General features: G+C 39.3%; 1 protein-coding gene across 4 annotated transcripts in view; it reads left to right on the forward strand.

Moving 5' to 3' along the window:
- The window catches only part of NOL4 (nucleolar protein 4), a 200,918-nt gene that overhangs the window by 35,737 nt on the left and 147,772 nt on the right, over positions 1 to 17,409 (forward strand). For all 4 annotated transcript variants that reach the window (XM_074819979.1, XM_074819996.1, XM_074819988.1 and 1 more), the window contains exons 3-5: positions 10,356 to 10,467; positions 10,979 to 11,091; positions 15,087 to 15,219. In XM_074819979.1, coding sequence (XP_074676080.1) covers positions 10,356 to 10,467; positions 10,979 to 11,091; positions 15,087 to 15,219 — 358 coding nt within the window. The remainder of the gene's footprint in view (positions 1 to 10,355; positions 10,468 to 10,978; positions 11,092 to 15,086; positions 15,220 to 17,409) is intronic.

Consider the following 17,409-nt stretch of genomic DNA (forward strand, 5'->3'; position numbering starts at 1 on the left):
GGAGATCTTTCAATAATGCATCAAAACATAAAGTTTAGAAATCACATTTTCTGTGTAATAAGAGCCAGATCCATTGACTTCAATAGAGATTTTCTCATTGGTACAGGCAGAGAATTTATTCCTTCTATAATGGTTTGACAATTTCTCTAATAACTCTGTATTAATTAATTGTTATTAAATGGATGAAGTCTTAAAAAAGACTTAGAAGCTGTTGCCACAACTTTGCTAAATGAGGTGCAGTACTTCAGCATATGAATGCAGTTGCTTTATAGTTTATTGCTGCAGACTAAGCGTACTTAATGGTTTAATGGTATGAAACTTGTAAATATCCTAAACTCAAAAGTCCGGAAAGCTACTAGGTGCAATGAGAAAAGTATTGAGAGGGCAGTTCTCACACCTGCATAAACCGGCTGAGTAGAGATTATTTCTAAGATTTTTAATTGCATGTTGTTGCTTGACCTAACCAGCCTTAAAATAGCTATAAGTAGCTTTTGTGGTTAGTGGCACGAATATAACACTTTCTTTTCTTACGGAGGACTAATGAAACATTTACTGCACTTTCCCAAGGTGCTAAAAATGTATGTGCTTGCCTGGATTTGGATGGCCAAACTTCCATGTGCAGAGCTGTGGTAGTGCCAGTCACGCTCAGCAGTTGACTCTGATCCACCTACCCAGCTGTTTCCAGCTGCTGAAGCACGGTGGGCTCCCCCAGGGCAGCAGGGCAGGGTCTCCCATCCAGGGCCCATCCCACAGCACTGGCCAGGGTGCAGGGTATCCAAGGCCCCTCTCCCCATGGCCCCAGAGGGGCGAGGCTGGTGGGGGGCTGTGCACAGGGCCCAAGGTGACCTGTCACCCTCAACACAAGTGTTCTTCATGTTAGAAACAACCTGCAGTTGTGTCAGCCGTTTTTTGTCAGAGGTCACCAAAATGTGGGGGAAATCCAGGTTTCTGATACTCACATCTTCAATTTTAGCTGTAAAAAAATAGCTATTTTTCCATTACTGTTTTTTTTTCTGGTATATAACAATCTTTACTATGTATCTATGACTTCCTTCACAGATATTTTATTTATAGGCTATTTCAGACGGTTTGTTGTCGGATAAGCTCTTGGCAAAATTTCTTATAATTTGTTCCCAGCAGTATTGATCTTAAGATAGATATATGAAGGAAGACATCAGTCATCTGGGTGTGCTTTTGTAAGGCTTGGAGTGTTATTTCAGGATGAACAAAGACAAACTGTCTAAATTAATTTTCATCTGTCACCTCAGCCATTTTGATACTTGGTCTTCTCTTTTAGAAAGCATTAGAAAAGTAATATTTTCATTGACCTTTCTATTTCGTTTTACTTCAGTAAGCTGTTCAAAAGTGTAGGTCACAAACTTTGTAGAATAATATACAAGTATAAGGAATGCTGCCAACTATAAATACAATACTTCAAGTCATCATCCTACAAATACATGCCAACTATAATATTTACTGCCCCATGATTCCAGGTCAGATAAGAAATTTGTTTATTGCAAACAGCATGAAAGACAACTGGTGTATCTTCTGTGAGGAAAACGATTTGTGCAGATTCAACAGACTACACAGTAGTTTCATTTGGTGTCAACTTTTATTGCAATTGAGACCTGAGCTTATTATGTTGCTATGAACAGAGGATAAGGATGCTCAAATGTTGGTGTCATTACCAGAGTCTGCAATATTTGTGCATTCATTTCATTGCATATTAGTTTATTAAGGTCATTGAGTCATATTTCCCAAGGACAGGATTCACGTATATAATTTTTAAAGACTTCCATAGATTATAAAAAGGAAAAAAGACTCCAGAACAAACTAATATCAACTCTTGCTCTCTATCCCAACATGAGAATTAGGTTAAGTAAACAGGCCTCAAACTCTACCAGACTAACTGGGGAAATGCGTGCTCCTTTACTGGATGTGTCAGTGAAAATGCCTTCACTAAAAATGATGAGCTGTAGTGTCAGTCTGTTCCAGCAAGCCATGCACTATCTCCCCTCTGTGGCATTGCAGGAGGAAAGAGGTAGTATCTTGGGTAACTGTCTCACAAAACATTATATCCTAAAAGCTTTATAAATCAAACTGAAGTACTTTGACAGGGTTTAATTTTATTGAGTGAATTGGGAATGAGATTAATTTAGTCTTTTTTCTTTATTCACATGTCAAAAGTGAATCATCCTTGAGATCTGTGAGTGTATTTATCATGCATAAGTATTCACCAAATAGTTTGAGTGAAGAATTTTTACAGGAAGGATGGTTCACAACCTGTATGCTACAACTATTTGTTATTCATAATTCCTGGCATGTGATGATCACATTGCTTCTGCTCTCTGACTGGGTAACTGAAACATTTTAACAGAGAAATGATGGGGAGAAAAGCACCACAGTTTTGGTACAAAATTCCTAAACTTCTGAAGTTCATAAATGTTGTCATGGACTTTCAGTACCTGAGTATTTCTAAATAATTAATGGCACAACCCTAAAAATTGCAACATACTGATTTCAAGTAATTAATTTGATTATATGTGTGAGTCTCTATTTTCAATAGTAAACCTTCTCCACTCAAAATTTTGAATAGCACTCAAGCATGATTAGAAGGGTAATGAAATTGTCAAAGGTGACTTAATTAACTACTGTTTGCATTTATATGGAGTAAAAAACTTGGAATAGGTAAAGTCTTTTTAATTTTTGATAGAGTCACCCCAAATGCTGGAGTGCTCAAATACATCAGTATGTCTCTCTGAAAGCGTGTTCAGAACAGTTTACAAACTCAATTAGTGAATCTGTTATTTGCACTGACTTGTTTATGTTAACTGTGTGGTAATGAATGGCATTTTTACAACTGATTGATTTCTGTGGGACTTCCTACAGTGGTGCTGTACAAGAAGATAAATAGGATGTGGTGCTTGGTACCTCTAAAAGAGCAGTGTATTGGAAGGGAGCCTTTATATTTTAATTGGAGCAGCGATGTACCAAACTCAAACTTTATGATTTCCTGGCACAAACCCTATAGATTAATTAGGAAAGCACCTGTGCTTCAATATTTAAGTTTAGAATAAGGTTCCATTTTCTTCTCTGCACACTAACAAATGAAATGGGAATTGTACAATGTCTGTGTAGATGATGTGGAAGAGTAACCTTGAAAACATGCGAAGAGTGACCTTCCCATTTAACTGGCAGGTTTTGTGCTCATTTCAAGTGCCCAACTTGTATACAATATAAGATTGATGGGCTGTGTTCCTTGCCAGCATAACTGTAGGTAGATCAACACCAGCAAAAAAAAGAGCTGGCTTGCTTACATATAGAAAATGACACCAAGAACTTTAAATTGTATCTGGAGTATGCCAGACTGAATGAATACTTAATACGATGTTTATAATCTCAGCTAGTTCCCTAGTTCTCAGGGAAGTTTACCAACAGGGAAAATGTCGAGGGCCTTGATCTGGGAGATAATTCCCTCACAAAGGCAGGATATGTGACACAAGGCCCCACCGAGTCGTTTGCTCAGCGGGGGCACAGGTGACTAGGAAGGTGCGGAAGGTGAAAAGAGCATGTTCCTTGGTGCCAAAGAAAGCAGTGGTGCCCAAACAGGTCCCTGCTTGTCCTGTATTCCCGCTGGGTCCTCTGCCAGTCTCCATAGGAAGTGGGGTGAAATGTGCTGATGCAAGGAATTGGTTAAGTGGTAGGGAGAAAGTACCAAGGGTCCTTGTAGGGGTGACTCTGCTAGCACTTGCTGCTACATCTCGGTGTCCTAGAGGAACTGTGTTGTGTCGGGATAGTACTTTTCACTCTCTGTCCTAAAGGACTTATTTTTGCATAGGCATACCACCCTGACAGGGGAACTGCGGTGTCAAAATGGAGACAGGGATGCACAGGAGAAGAGTGTTCAGGAAAAGAATCCATCTGGTGTATTGGGAAAGGTGTGCAACAAGTGCATAGTGGGCTTTCTGTGCCTCTGTAGAGCTGCAATTCTTGATTTAAACTATTCAGCTGTGTCTAAAATTTAAATTCAAGTGCTGAGGGGTATATCACAAGTGGGAGTAACTGGGAAAAGTTGTGGCTACAGTAGCAGCATAATGCAACAGGCTCAAGCTGTTAGGACAATTCTTTCTGATTCAATGCAAACCAGGAAAAAAAATAGCCTTATTACATTTTTCAAGAAACTCAAATAGTCTGTGACGAGACTTAAGATGGAAAACATCTCTGCCTCCTCTCAGGCCCAGCTGTCGGTACAGGTAGGCCAGATTTAGTGATCAAGCCCTATATTTCAGAGTAGATTTTATTTTCTTTACTTTCTTTAATATTCTTAAAAAAGAGGTTAGATTTTCATTCATTTAAACAATAGGGTGCGTGCCTTATATTTGTATGTTAAATCTGGACAAAATTTCTCATAACTAAGTGCTTCATCTACCTGAGAACTGTTTGTGTAAGTCTCATAGCCACCTTAAGCACCTTAAATTCTATGTGCATATTCTACTTGAATATTTTTACCTGTGAAGGATGATCTAATATCTGCCTGTTGAGCCTGCGTAGCCACTGTGCAAAGCCTTAAAATGTTACAGCAGTGAACTTGAGTTGTGAGTGAGGGTTGCGATGTCTGAGCAGGAGAAATGGGTCAGTTAATAAAACTCCCAACCCATGAATGAAAAAAGAGCGCTGCTCTGATGAGCTGGAAGAGAAGCAGGCTTGTAAAACATGGGGGAGATACTGATGTGTCAAGGGGAAGTAGCTTCAGGCAAGACTCTGATCAGATAGGTAGTACATACATATATAACACTTGAGGCATAACAGGAGTCTATTAGATGTGGGGCAATATCTGGGGTCCTGTGATTCATCTAGCTGTTGCAGTAATAAATGTTTCTTGGTTTGGGATCAGGCTGCTGAGTAGCCTCCCTCTTTCCTGTCACCCTAAGAAAAAGATGGCGTGACTCTTTTCCCCTCCCAAAACAGGAATGTGCTTGTAAGTCCTGAGCATCACAGCAAACATGTTTTCCCTGGGGAAGAATTTTGTGACAGGTTGCACTGTGAAATATCATCATCTCCTTCCAGTACAACTTCCCTGATCAAACAGGGTTAAAGCAGGTTTGGGGCCTGGCTGGTTTCTGTCCAGGGCAGACCTTGTTCTTGGGGAAGTGGAAGAATAGGAGGTTTGTTCAGGGCCTTAACACGCTTAAGTCCTTGCATCCACGCAACTCCTGTGTGCACCGCCCGTGCACTTTTACTCTATGGACTTGTTCTTTCTTCTTTGCAAAGGGCAAGTGTTGAGTGTCCTGGCAGTGGTCCCGCTAGCAGGTGTTTCCCACTGCTTCACTCACAGAAAGTGGCTTCTGCTACACAGGGAGGGAAGGGAAGGGAGCTGTGAAGTGCAAGTTTAGCACGAGAGGGAACAGCATTTTCCCCAGTATAGCAGGGTAGCGAGCTCTTGATAAAACTCCCAGCAGTAATATATCTGCTTTCCTATATCAGACTTCTATTCTGACCTCTTGCTGAGGAAAGGAGAGGACTTTCCTTGGCTGGCTTGCCCTCCTGTCATCAAGAAACCAATTTCTGCCACCTGGTTTGATGGCTGTGGGCCCAGGACAGATTACCATCTTCACTCTCTCTCCCTGTCTCTCTCTCTCTCCTCTTGGAAATCTTCTTTGGATCATCTTCTCCCCCCCCCCTTACTCTCCTTAATTAAAAAAATACACACACACACCAAAAAACCCCTCTATTCTGACACATTGTATCTTCCAGACTACACATACATCCTCCATGTTAATTCTTTAGGGGTTAATAGGTTCATTTGCAAAATTTCACTCCCTCTCCTCACACTTGTCTTTCCTGCTCTGCCATATGTGTCCTAAAATCTGCCTTTCAGTTTAGAGCTTGTTAATTTTCCAAATAAAAATGTAGCTCTGGAAGCTACATCATCACAACACCCTGCACTTAAATCATCTGAATATTGGAGAGCATAATGGAGACTTTGCCCATTTTCTCTGCCTGCAGTGATGCAGTAGGAATGCAATACGCTTCTCATAGACAATTAGGGCATGCATCACTTAGGTCCAGTGTAAATCAGATTACATGCTCAGGTACTGGATTACTTGCCTTGTAGTAGTTGTGCTCTTCATGGGATCCAGCATGTAGGTCAGTTATAGGTCTAGAAGGCCTTCATTGTTGAGCGATGTTTTGGATGGGTTGATATATGTCAAATTCTATTATATCATAGACTTTTTGTGAACAGTGAAATAAGATCATAGAAGTTTTGACCCTGAAGCTGCTGAAGTAAACTCTATTTTCTTCTGAGTTCAGAGTTAAAATGAAATAGTGGATTGTAATGTTAGGAAATGTTTGCTTCTTATTCTGTAACTTTTGAGGCTAAAACCAATCCTATATGATTTTTGCACTCTGCTTAATGCTCCAGATGTCTCATTTCTTATATTTTTTTTCCCTTTACAATGTAAAAAGCATTCAGCTGTAAGAGCTATACCTACTACACAATTCCTAAACACCAACCTGCTAGAATCTGCTTGTTTTCTGATTTGTTCATGATACAGAATACCTCCAGATAGAACATAACATTTCTACAAGCAACAGAGGATATACTCATGTGCCATAAAACCACTAGTAAGAATAAGCAGTCCCATAAGGATACTTCTAAAGCTTCATATTTGAAAAAAAGTATACATAAATTTTTTTTAATGCAATCCAAGTAATGTTATCAATACAGTAAATCATCACTGATTGTTCTTTGATTGGTACAGTCATATGCATGAGCAGTTTCTTGTAAGTCATGACAAAAATATGCTGATCTGCATTGTCAGTGTGTGGATGTAAATAATGCAATATACCCCTCACTTTTCTGGCTTTATTTTTTCTTAAAATGTAGAACTGTTTGTGTTTGGGTTTTTTTTTTGTGTGGAATTGCAATAAACCAATATTCTTTTATGGCAGCACATCACTGAATGAGATAGTCTGGCTGTATTTTTTGTTAGCTGACAACATAGAGAAGAGAGCTAGGAGCCGGGCCGCTGAAGGCAGTGAGAATATACAGCATCAGTGAGGACTGAGTCATTATTGTTTTCTTTCAGGTAGAATAGAGGACAGAAACAATTTTTCCTGATCAAGTCAGACCACTGACTAAGATATTTCTGTATAGTTACTTAGAAAGTGTCACAGGCCTCCAGGTTGTGCTCTGAAATACTCACATGCAAGCCAGCTCCATCAAGTACATCAGCGCAACCTTGTGCACAAGCTGGTAAAGTCTACTGAGGGTTGAAATACAGGATTTTGTGTTTGGCCTTGTGCTAATTTGGTTAGAAATCTTCCCATCTACAGCTGGTGCTAAGCCAGCTGGTTCAGAGCATGGCCAGAGCGAGCAAGTGGCTATCTGCATCTTATAAAGTAGGTGTGCCCTTCTTTAATGAGAAAGGCAAACAGGAGTCTGCACTGTTGGGGTTGTGAGGCTTGGGGTTTTTTCTTGTAAGCTTTTTGACACTGGAAATTGAAAAGAGCTTTTTGTGTATGTTCAAGCAGGAAGAACAAAGAACGCTGTGGATTTTGTCCTCTATGTATCTCTTTTAATGTAATACCTATTATGTTATGCCAATTTATAGAGGCTGAAGTCTTGGAATGTGATTGATTCAAATTACAAAGTAAACAGGGGAGGAAGTTGGTGAAAACTGCTGTTATTTAGGGAAGGGCATCCTTAAAACTGTGTTGCAGTGGGAGGATGGAGACACAAGCATCTGCTATGTGGACAAATTTAGTTATAAAACCCGGTTCCCTTATAGTCAGTGGAGCATACCTATCAAATCTGGGCCTTAGCTCACTTGCTTTCCATGGAGGATTTTCATCTTGTTTAAGCAGAACTGGAATTTTGACAGAGATTCTTGATTAGAATAAATGGAGCATTCCTATCAAATGCAGGCAACTAATGAATCCATGGGTAAGCTCCATTAATTTCAATACAGTGCTAAATGTGTTAAATGTTATGAGAGAAAGGTTGCTGCGTATGTGTACTTACCAATTTTCTTAATGCTAAATTCTAGCTGGTTTTAAGTTCTTTTTTTAGATTCCATAAAGCATGAGTATAACCAATGTTTTCATATTTAGAAAGGTAAATAAGCATCTGTTCTGTGCTACAAAAAACAGGAAAAATAATCTGAAAATACTTTTTTTGGTAGGATCGCCCATTCAAAAGTGGCTTCATTTAGTGACTTCATTTTCAGATAAATTGTTTCAGGCCCAGAAAAAGTCTTTGCCAATTTTTATCACAGAACAAATTTTGCTTTTATACTAATCCCCTTCTCATCTGCAGTAAGATTTCTGTTATGTAAGAAAACAACAACAATAAACAGCCTAAACAACAATACCATAAACAGAATTGTATAATTTGTGTTCTTATTTTACAATGCATCATTTCTATGTATTTCCATGACTCATGTCTCATCAACAAATACTAATTTAAACTCCACCTATTTTCCAAAATACTGTCACTGATAAATTTGGTCCATGGAGTTTTAGGAAACGTAAGTTTCAACAAAGGTTAAGTAGGTGATAAGCCAAGGAGAAGAGTGTAAGAGAGTTAAAACTGGCCATTCCTCCTCCTCTTAGCACCCTTGTGAGGAGCATGAGTGATCTGCACAATATGTAATCCATTTACATCCGGTTAAAGAAAGTTACCTTGTCCTTTCTGTATCCACACTTTCATACACCCCACCTCCATCCTTCTGCACTTCCTACAGAGACATGCATCAATGTAGTGCTTGATAGGAAATCAAATCCTACTGTAGGTTTTACAATAAGGGAATAAAAGCAGGTATCAGTTGACTCTTTCAATCTCTCTTGCTGGGACTTTGTCTTTCTTTAAGGATTATCTCCATTGCAAGACAACCACCTTGTTTGGGAAAAAAAGGCTAGAGTTTCCTTACAGCACTCGCACTGTTCAGTATGTATACATCAACATATATAATGAATCACAGAAAAGCCATGACTTTGCCTTGAACATCTTGAAAACATGCAAGTTTGGAGATTCTTCCACTCATCTGATAAAGCTGCTCCAGTGCATTGGCCTCTTAGTGAAGAATTTTCTGCTGATGTCGTTTGAATGTCCCCAGCTGCAGTTGGTGGCTGTTGTCCCTGTTTATACCCTCTGAAGAGTTTCTCTCCACAGTTTTTTAACTCCCCTTCAGGCAGTGGTGGGCTGCAATTAGATCTATCTCTGCCTCATAACCTACATAAAACAAATCCAGCTCGCTCAACCTTTCCTTCAGGGTTTTCTTTAGGTTCCAGCTGCTGTGGTGGCCTGCCGCAGCGCCCTCTCCTGCTTCTCAGCAGCTTTCTTGAACTGTGGAGGGACAACCTGGGCACATTATTTCAGCTGCTGTCTTACCAGCACTGCATAGAGAGGAATAATAACTTTTCTTATCTGCTGGCCATACACTTAATGTAGCCAGTATGAGATGTGCTTTATCTGTGATCAGAGACTATGCTGCTGGCTCATTTTCAGCTTGGCATCAACCTCCAGGTCCTTTTCAGTAAGGCAAAATGTCTTTAAAGATATATGCATCCTTGAGAGTGGGGGGAATGCAATCTTTAAAAACAGCAATAACTGCTTCTTCCTCTCCCCTTTCAAAAAACAAAACAAAAAAATCCCCCTGATGCCTGCTTATGAGTATGTGCTTGGAAAGAATGATAATGTTGAAATAAGAAAACAACCAAAATCTGTTGTTTCAAGGTATGTCCAGATAAAGCAGAGTCTTTAAAATTAAGCGATTCCCAAATTCTATAACTATTAGTGAAAATAACATATTTACTCCATAGTATTAAATCACAAGCTTTCCAACAATATTTTCACAAAACATTCAAATACAAAGTTAAAATAGTAAGGACACTGTCATTGCTGTTAATACATGGAGTCCTATATCTGTCTACTTATTGCTACAAGAAAAATAAATAGAGTACATAAGCCAAGTACTTTCTTTTTTAGGTATTAGTTATAAGAAAAAGGTCGCTTTTCCACTTTTTTAAAAAAAACATCCCTCAGTGGGATGCCTGTTATGTATGAATCTTTTTACTGAAAGGAATCTGAAAAAAACTGTAAACAGAAAACAACCCCACTTTTGGTGTAAGTGAAATTTTGTTCAGTATCAACTGTTATTAGCCATTAGATGATAAGTACGCAAATTGGATAGATGTTTCTTGAAATCCTACATAGTATGCAGAACATGCTTTCATTGTGCTTCCTGGCATTATAAGATAATATGCCTTATTTGGAAATGTAATGATCAGTTCTGTTAAATCATGTTCAATCCGCTTATATAATAACACCTATATTTTGTTACTCATTTCAGATTTCAGAGACCTATGCCTTCCTACCGAGAGAAGCGGTGACACGATTTCTAATGAGCTGCTCAGAGTGCCAGAAAAGAATGCATTTAAACCCAGATGGAGCAGATCATAAAGGTAGTTTTAGTGTCAAATAGTGGGATGTAAAGTAATTTTATTCCTAATAGCCATTTATATTTTCCCAGCTTAAGTGAGGGTTCATAAAAATTTGGTAGACTGGAACAGTTCAACAAGTCAGATCATCTCATTTACTTAAGCTGGAAGGTAGTGAATCTTCTGCTTTCACTTAAGGATGGAGTATAATACTATACGCGCCCTCAATAGAAAGATTATTTTGTCTGAAGGAAATAATTTATTTTGCTATGGAAATGTTTATATGGGGGCTTAAACATAAGGAATAGATAGGATGCATGTGCTGTAGTCATTTAGGGTAGAAGAACTTATCACTTTTCAGGGTTTGAACTTGATTTTCATTTTTCTTTGGGAGACTTCCATCTGTACAGCCTACAAGTGATTGAAAATGCCAAAGTTAGAACTAAATGACATAACTGTCTGACTTTGACTGCAGAGTAGGCTGAAGTAGCCTCCACAATTAACATATAATGCATAATAAATATTTTTATTGCAGATAATGGAAAACCTCCAACTTTGGTGACCAGTATGATTGATTACAACATGCCAATTACTATGGCTTATATGAAACACATGAAGCTGCAGCTACTAAATTCACAGCAAGATGAGGTAAAACCTGAAATCTTTTAAGTTTGTTTTCCTCTTCTCCTGTGTTCTTTGGGATTTGTCTTGCTGGTAGCCAGGAAACTGAACTGAAGATGACTGTTGATCCCATCTTTCTAATTTCATTGCTAAAATAGTCTGAAACAAAACCAAAGCTGTTTTCAAGTAATCAGGTTGAGAGAAAATGTCATGGCTTACCACCCTTCCATGGCTGGGGGTAGTATACTGTACTGCTTCAAATTACCTGAAGGTGCCCTTTTACTCTCTGGACCAGGAGAAAGGGTAATGGGGGCAGCATGTTCACCCAGGACTTAGTGCTGTGCTCAGCAGTGACTTTCATTGTCTAATGCTAGAAAACAATACCATCAACAGCTGAAATGAATGCCATGGTGTTCTCAAGGTTAGGAGCCAGGATGCAACACATTTTAGTAAGATAGATGCAAGCCCTGGCAGCATCAGTTGAAATGTTTAAGGCAAAAAAGCTTGATAAATAAGAGTAGGGGTTGCTTTTGAAACTTTGAATAAAAAGACAGGAAAAAAAAGAGAAGAGAAATAGCCTGAGAATCAAGCTTCTTCAGAGAGAACTGGAATTGAATTGTATTTATTTCTTCTCAAAAATTATTTTCTTTCTGTGATTTATTCAGAGTTTTTCCAGACTTTAAGAAGTGCTTCATCAATTGGATGACACCTACCAAATTATTTGTAATAAACTCATTTTGCTAGAAATGTGTTCATTTACCATTTGAGCTGCCAAATAGTTAAAGCCCAGCTATGTGCCAGCCAAAAAGCAGTCCTGCATGCTGTGTCCTTCTGCCTGACTACAAGATATTTTTTAGTAAAGAAAACCTCCAAAAACAACCCTAGCAGCTGGATTATGTTAAAGACCCTGAGTGACTCCTGACTTCTGTGAAGTTAGCCAGATTTCGTTTCATAATAAGTAGATATGGGCTATTGGTGGAGATTTATGAATTATTCAACACCCCATAGAATGGGGATTTCATCACTCTTCTAGAAATATCAGGATCTTTGTTTCGTTTTTGCCTTTTTTTTTAATTGTAGAGGGTGTGGGGAGAGATTCGTGACTCGAGTTCTTTGTGCACAAATACAGCCTGGTCATTTTTCCCTCCTGCTGAGCCTCCCCTCTGCGTGCTGCCCCTTTTCAGGCATCTGGCAGCAGGATTTCAAGCAACAGGAGAGAAGAGGCTTTATCCCTGCAGTAGCCTTAGGAGTTAAAGGACTCCTTGGTTTTTCCACTTCTTCCCTTTGAGAATTACTTCTCCCACAATAGGGTCAAGCACTCATGCTAGAACAGGGCCACCTGCCACAGTGCCTGAATGTTTTGGTGTAGTCCTTCTAGTCTGATGACTGAAATTTTTGTTAAACCACTTTTTCATCTAGGTGAGCCAGTGGCAACTATACAGTGGCAGCAGGAAGCACCATTGCTTGGTATCTCCCTGCCCAGCTCAGTTTTGCAGCTCTAATGTTACTGTGTATGTAATGTCTGCAGCACTGGATTTATGAAGAGAAAGTAATTTTTTATATGTTTTAGTAAAAATATCTTTCCCAGGGCAGAGAGGGCACAAGGAAAGTTCTCAAGATGATCTTTATGTCTTTTCTCAAAGCAGAGTTTTGCTAAGAATTTCTTTTTTTTCTGGGCTGTACAATTGTTGCACTGAGAACAAAATGACAGTGAAAATGTTGTAGTACAAAGCAGGAAGATTTCTGGTGCATACATTCAAACTATTTTATGCACTTAAAAAACATGCTTGGGTTTGTAGGAAGGCTGTTTCCAAGGTTTCATCAATCATATCTGTATTCTTGTGGAGGGGGTGGAATTGAGACAGGAGTAAACTTGGATCCCACAACTAGCTAGCACAGTGACTGAAAGCCTCCTAATTCTTCAATTCATCATTTTTAAGCTGAGGCCATCGATGAAAGGGAAACAAGCTTCATCTAAAATGAGAACTCATCACTGTGGGAATTTACAGCTGTGCTGCAACGAGTACTAAGATGCCAGTGGCTCCCTGCTCCTCTCCCCATGCCTGTGTGTCCACACAGATTCAGATAAATGTTTACACAGTTTGGGGAGCGAGGTGGAGATATTCTTCAGAGTGCTGTAGGCAAACACAGGCTGCCCATGTGTGTTGTTTTATACCTATGCAAGCATTGGATAACCAGAGCACCCTTTCTGGGAGCCCACACAGGTTGTCTAACCTCAGAATTGGAAAATGTAAGCTGCTGCTTGCTGGTTCCTGCAGGATTCAATGAGAAATACCACTGCGTCTTAACAGAGACACAGCCTTCCAGAAGGTCCGGGGGAGTTTGTGTTCTGATCTTGGTCTTTGAACATGCAGTGTGCATTTTCCCTAAACCTCAGAACCAGCTTGGCATGTGTCTCAGCCCCGTCTGTCTGGGGCAGGAGGCTAGCGGGCATCACGGTTCTTGTGTGAGGGCAGTGTTCGGGTATTTGCTGCTGCTGTAACTGGGGTGCTCCTGCCTTATCTGGGCAAGGCAGACAGGTGCCCACTAGAGAAGCCCTCACTCTTCCATTTAGTTTTTTACAAAACTCTGAGAGCAAGGTATGTTTGTTTCATTGTTTGTCATTGTTCTGGTGTATGGTGCAGAACAGCATCATGTTGTGTGTTGTCCCACTCTCACTCCTGAATGGCATTTGGCACTACTTCATCCCGGTTTAACAAGTGTTGTGACTGCAGGGAACTTGCCTTCCGATAATGACAGAAATGCCCATACAAGCTGGAAACATCACTGAGATCCAGGAGGGGAATTGGTTTAAGGGCCAAGCACTCAGAAAGAAGAAAGCAGCTATATTAGTATCTGTAGAAACCAGTTCACAACAAGTACACAGTAAATCGTATTCTAAAGATTGCTGTTTTTCTAGGTCAGTTCTGGTGAGCAATCCAGAAAAATAGAATCCTGTCAGTTCTGGTTTTGTTTAAAAAAAAAGAAAAGATTGGAAAAGTATTTTAAACTGATCTTCAGGAGATACAAAATTATTTGCTATATTTTTCTCTGTGTTCTTTAAAATGCTTTTCTTCAGTCTCAGAAAAGTTGAGACTAAAAATATATCACCTTAGGTTTGCGTGTTGCCTCAGCAGCTTGCAGAGCAAGGCTTGTGGATGGTTAATTTTTAATCCATGAGGGGATGCATGAACTTCAGTGGGACTGAAACAAGTGAAGTTAAACATTTATGTGAACATTTGCTGGTCTATGTCCAAAACGATTTTGCTTTTATAAATGGGGACAAAATATTTGATTGGGACTTTTACTTTTTGCCCTCTGCTATCTTCCCTAGTAGATGCTCTGTAATTAGACTTGATGGATAAATCATATTAAAGGTGTATAAGGTAGAATAAATTTGAAGTGATTCTCATGTGATTATATTACTTTGGTTTGCCATTGACTGTCATTTGAACACACTCAGAACTTATATAAGCTTTATAATTTTCATAGATGCTTCTTTAAACACAGTAGCAGTGCAAGGGTGACATCATGTCAAGGGAATTTGACTTGAATTTGAATAAGAACTTGATTCTTATTAGGTCAAGTTGCCATTTGGAAGTATCTTACTGTGAATGGTTGTCTCGGGGTTACCAACCTCACTTGCAAAAGGTAGAAGATTCAGGCAGAGAATGTGGAGAGCTCTCCTCAACCAAATTTGAATAACAAGGACTTGGTATGGGGTCTCTAGTTACTAGGCCTCTTTTGCTAAATACTGTGGAAACAGTTATGAGTGTGTGGTAATGGAGTATCCTCATAGTTGAACAAATTGCATTTGTCAGATTATCATATCACATAAACGCTGTATTTTCCTTGCTCTTCTTTATGTGCTCTGCTTGTTTGCTTATATACACAAAGATTCAGCACGATTACACTCCATGCCAGGTGTGACTGAAACAAACAGGAATGAGTGAACTGCACATATAATGTGAACAGCAGCATATAATGATTTCTGACACATCTCTGAAACTTTCCATTTGCAGGATGAAAGCTCTATAGAAAGTGATGAGTTTGATATGAGTGACTCGACTAGGATGTCAGCTGTGAACTCTGACCTCAGCTCAAATCTGGAAGAGAGAATGCAAAGTCCTCAGAACCTTCAGGGCCAGCAGGATGGTAAGGCTCTCGTTTCGTACAGAAAATGTGGTATTGCGTTGTCTTTTTTCCATTCTGTGCCTTCATTTAGTACCTGCTGTGTTCTTTTCTTCATAGTGTGTTTCATTAGGTAATTTGAAATATATGTTCCCTATATCTCAGCATGAAGAGGATGAAGTTGGGTTTTTTTGCAGGTTAATTTATTTGTTGCTTAGGCAACAGGTGAGTGCTTAGACCACTATATGTTAAGTATTACTATTTTTCTATTTTTATGTATGTAGTGTGACCATACGCAGGCATAAAAGGAAATGAAATGAAATTCAAACCTTTCTGAGGCAATCCAGAAGGCTGAGAAAGTTGTTTTTATTGGTTGAGATGAGGGAGAAGGGTGTGACAGCAGCATGGTTATTTAAGAGGTAGGAATTGGGATGTGATACTCAGAAGAAAGGATGAAAAAGACAAACTCTAAAAGGGAAATAGAGATAAGAGAGAACAGAATGAGCAACATTGTAAATTTGAATGTTAATTATTTCTAGATTAGTTACAACACAAAGCTAATCTGTTGGTGAAAGAGATGGACGTTTTACTTTGCATAGAAGATGCGTAGATGTGTACTTTTTGATTTCAGCACCTGTTACAGAACAAGGTTGATAGGCCTGGTTTGGAATGAACTTTCTCCTTGGCTATGGAGCTCACAAAGAGCCCGTCCACTACAGACTGTGACAGTGGCTAATGAGGGACATGTGAATGCGCAACACCCAAAGTGCAGGTCTATTGCTATTAGAAACAACACATTGATATTCTGTACTTGTTACTCCGTAATTTCCTGGTCATGTGTGCTAATTGAGAAATGCTTCTTATGTTTCTCCTGAACACTAAATATATGGGATTTGACAGTTAAACTGGATTCTTTCCACTTTATGCATCATGGTCAATTGCTAGCTGGTAAGTTATTTAGGTGAGAATGGGTGTGTTGCGTAGAGGCTGATAGGATCTGGTGATGGGTAGAACCTTCTGCTGTGTTGCTCTCCTGACAAATAAAGAAGGATGTCTATGATGATTTGGTAAGCCAGTTTCTAACCACAGCTGTCTTTTGTCTCAGTGTCCTCAAGCTATCACAAAATTTGTGCAACTTTTGACTTAATTTCTATCTATGTATGTTCACTAAAGGAGCAGTTCTGGTGCACAAGGTGTAGAGAAAGGCAATTCACTTCCCTGTTGAAGTTTGACTTTTCAGGGCTATTATAATACTATTGCTAAATTAGAGTTTTCAGGGATACTTTGGAAGGTGCCGTTTTTATGTATCTAGCTTTCAGTGCCAAACTGTGCTTTATAGGTTTTTGCTTACCTATATACTCAATCTGTTTCACATATAGAGTGTTTCTTAATAGGAATTGTGTACATGTATATGTCTGAAATAAAAATTATAGCTCAGTACAATAAACTATGAAGAAATGCCTGTCATACATGTCTTAATACCTGCCATAACCAGATTCATGTGCCACATCTAATCATATTAGAACATAAGTATGAATGATAAAATGCTGCAAATCTGTCACTTGCTATTTAAATGTATGGGAAATAAATGCAGTGGTCTTTGAACTGCAGGTAGTGTGATCTTACAGAATTGCTTTAAATCTCTCATCTTTCCTTCCCTTCCTCCCAGATGGTACTTGCTCACCTTCCTAAGGCAATCCTATTTTTTGCTGCATCTTCTGGCTAAAGCATCTGCTGATAGAGAGGTTTGAAATAGCAGCTCTTCCTGCTTCACGGTTTTCCTGTGCTAGTTGTTGTCAGGTAGCGAACTTGAGTGTGGCTAGTTATAGCAACACTGCTTTTCAGATATGGGAGAAGAGGCTGAGGGAGGAACTGAAAGACGTTAGAGAAGCAGGAGAGAAAGAAGAGTGATAGGAGAGGGCAGGAAAAAAGAAGACTGGAAGAAAATAATGCACACAGGGATAGAGGGATGGAAGCTGGAACAGGAAGGAGGGAAGACAAAAGGGAACTTCAATGAATTTATCAGTACAATCCCTTTTGTTGTCACAGCCTTCACTGTGAAATTTTACAAATTTAATACTTAATTATAGCACACACACCCCAAAATCATCACTGATGCGTGATTTTGTCTGTCTAAAGTGATTCCTGCCCCTTTCCCTCAAACACTTGATGTGTCCATGAGAGTTATGTCAGCCACTACATTCAGTCCACGGG

Source organism: Strix aluco, chromosome 1 (genome assembly GCF_031877795.1).
Source record: "Strix aluco isolate bStrAlu1 chromosome 1, bStrAlu1.hap1, whole genome shotgun sequence".
NCBI lineage: Eukaryota > Metazoa > Chordata > Aves > Strigiformes > Strigidae > Strix > Strix aluco.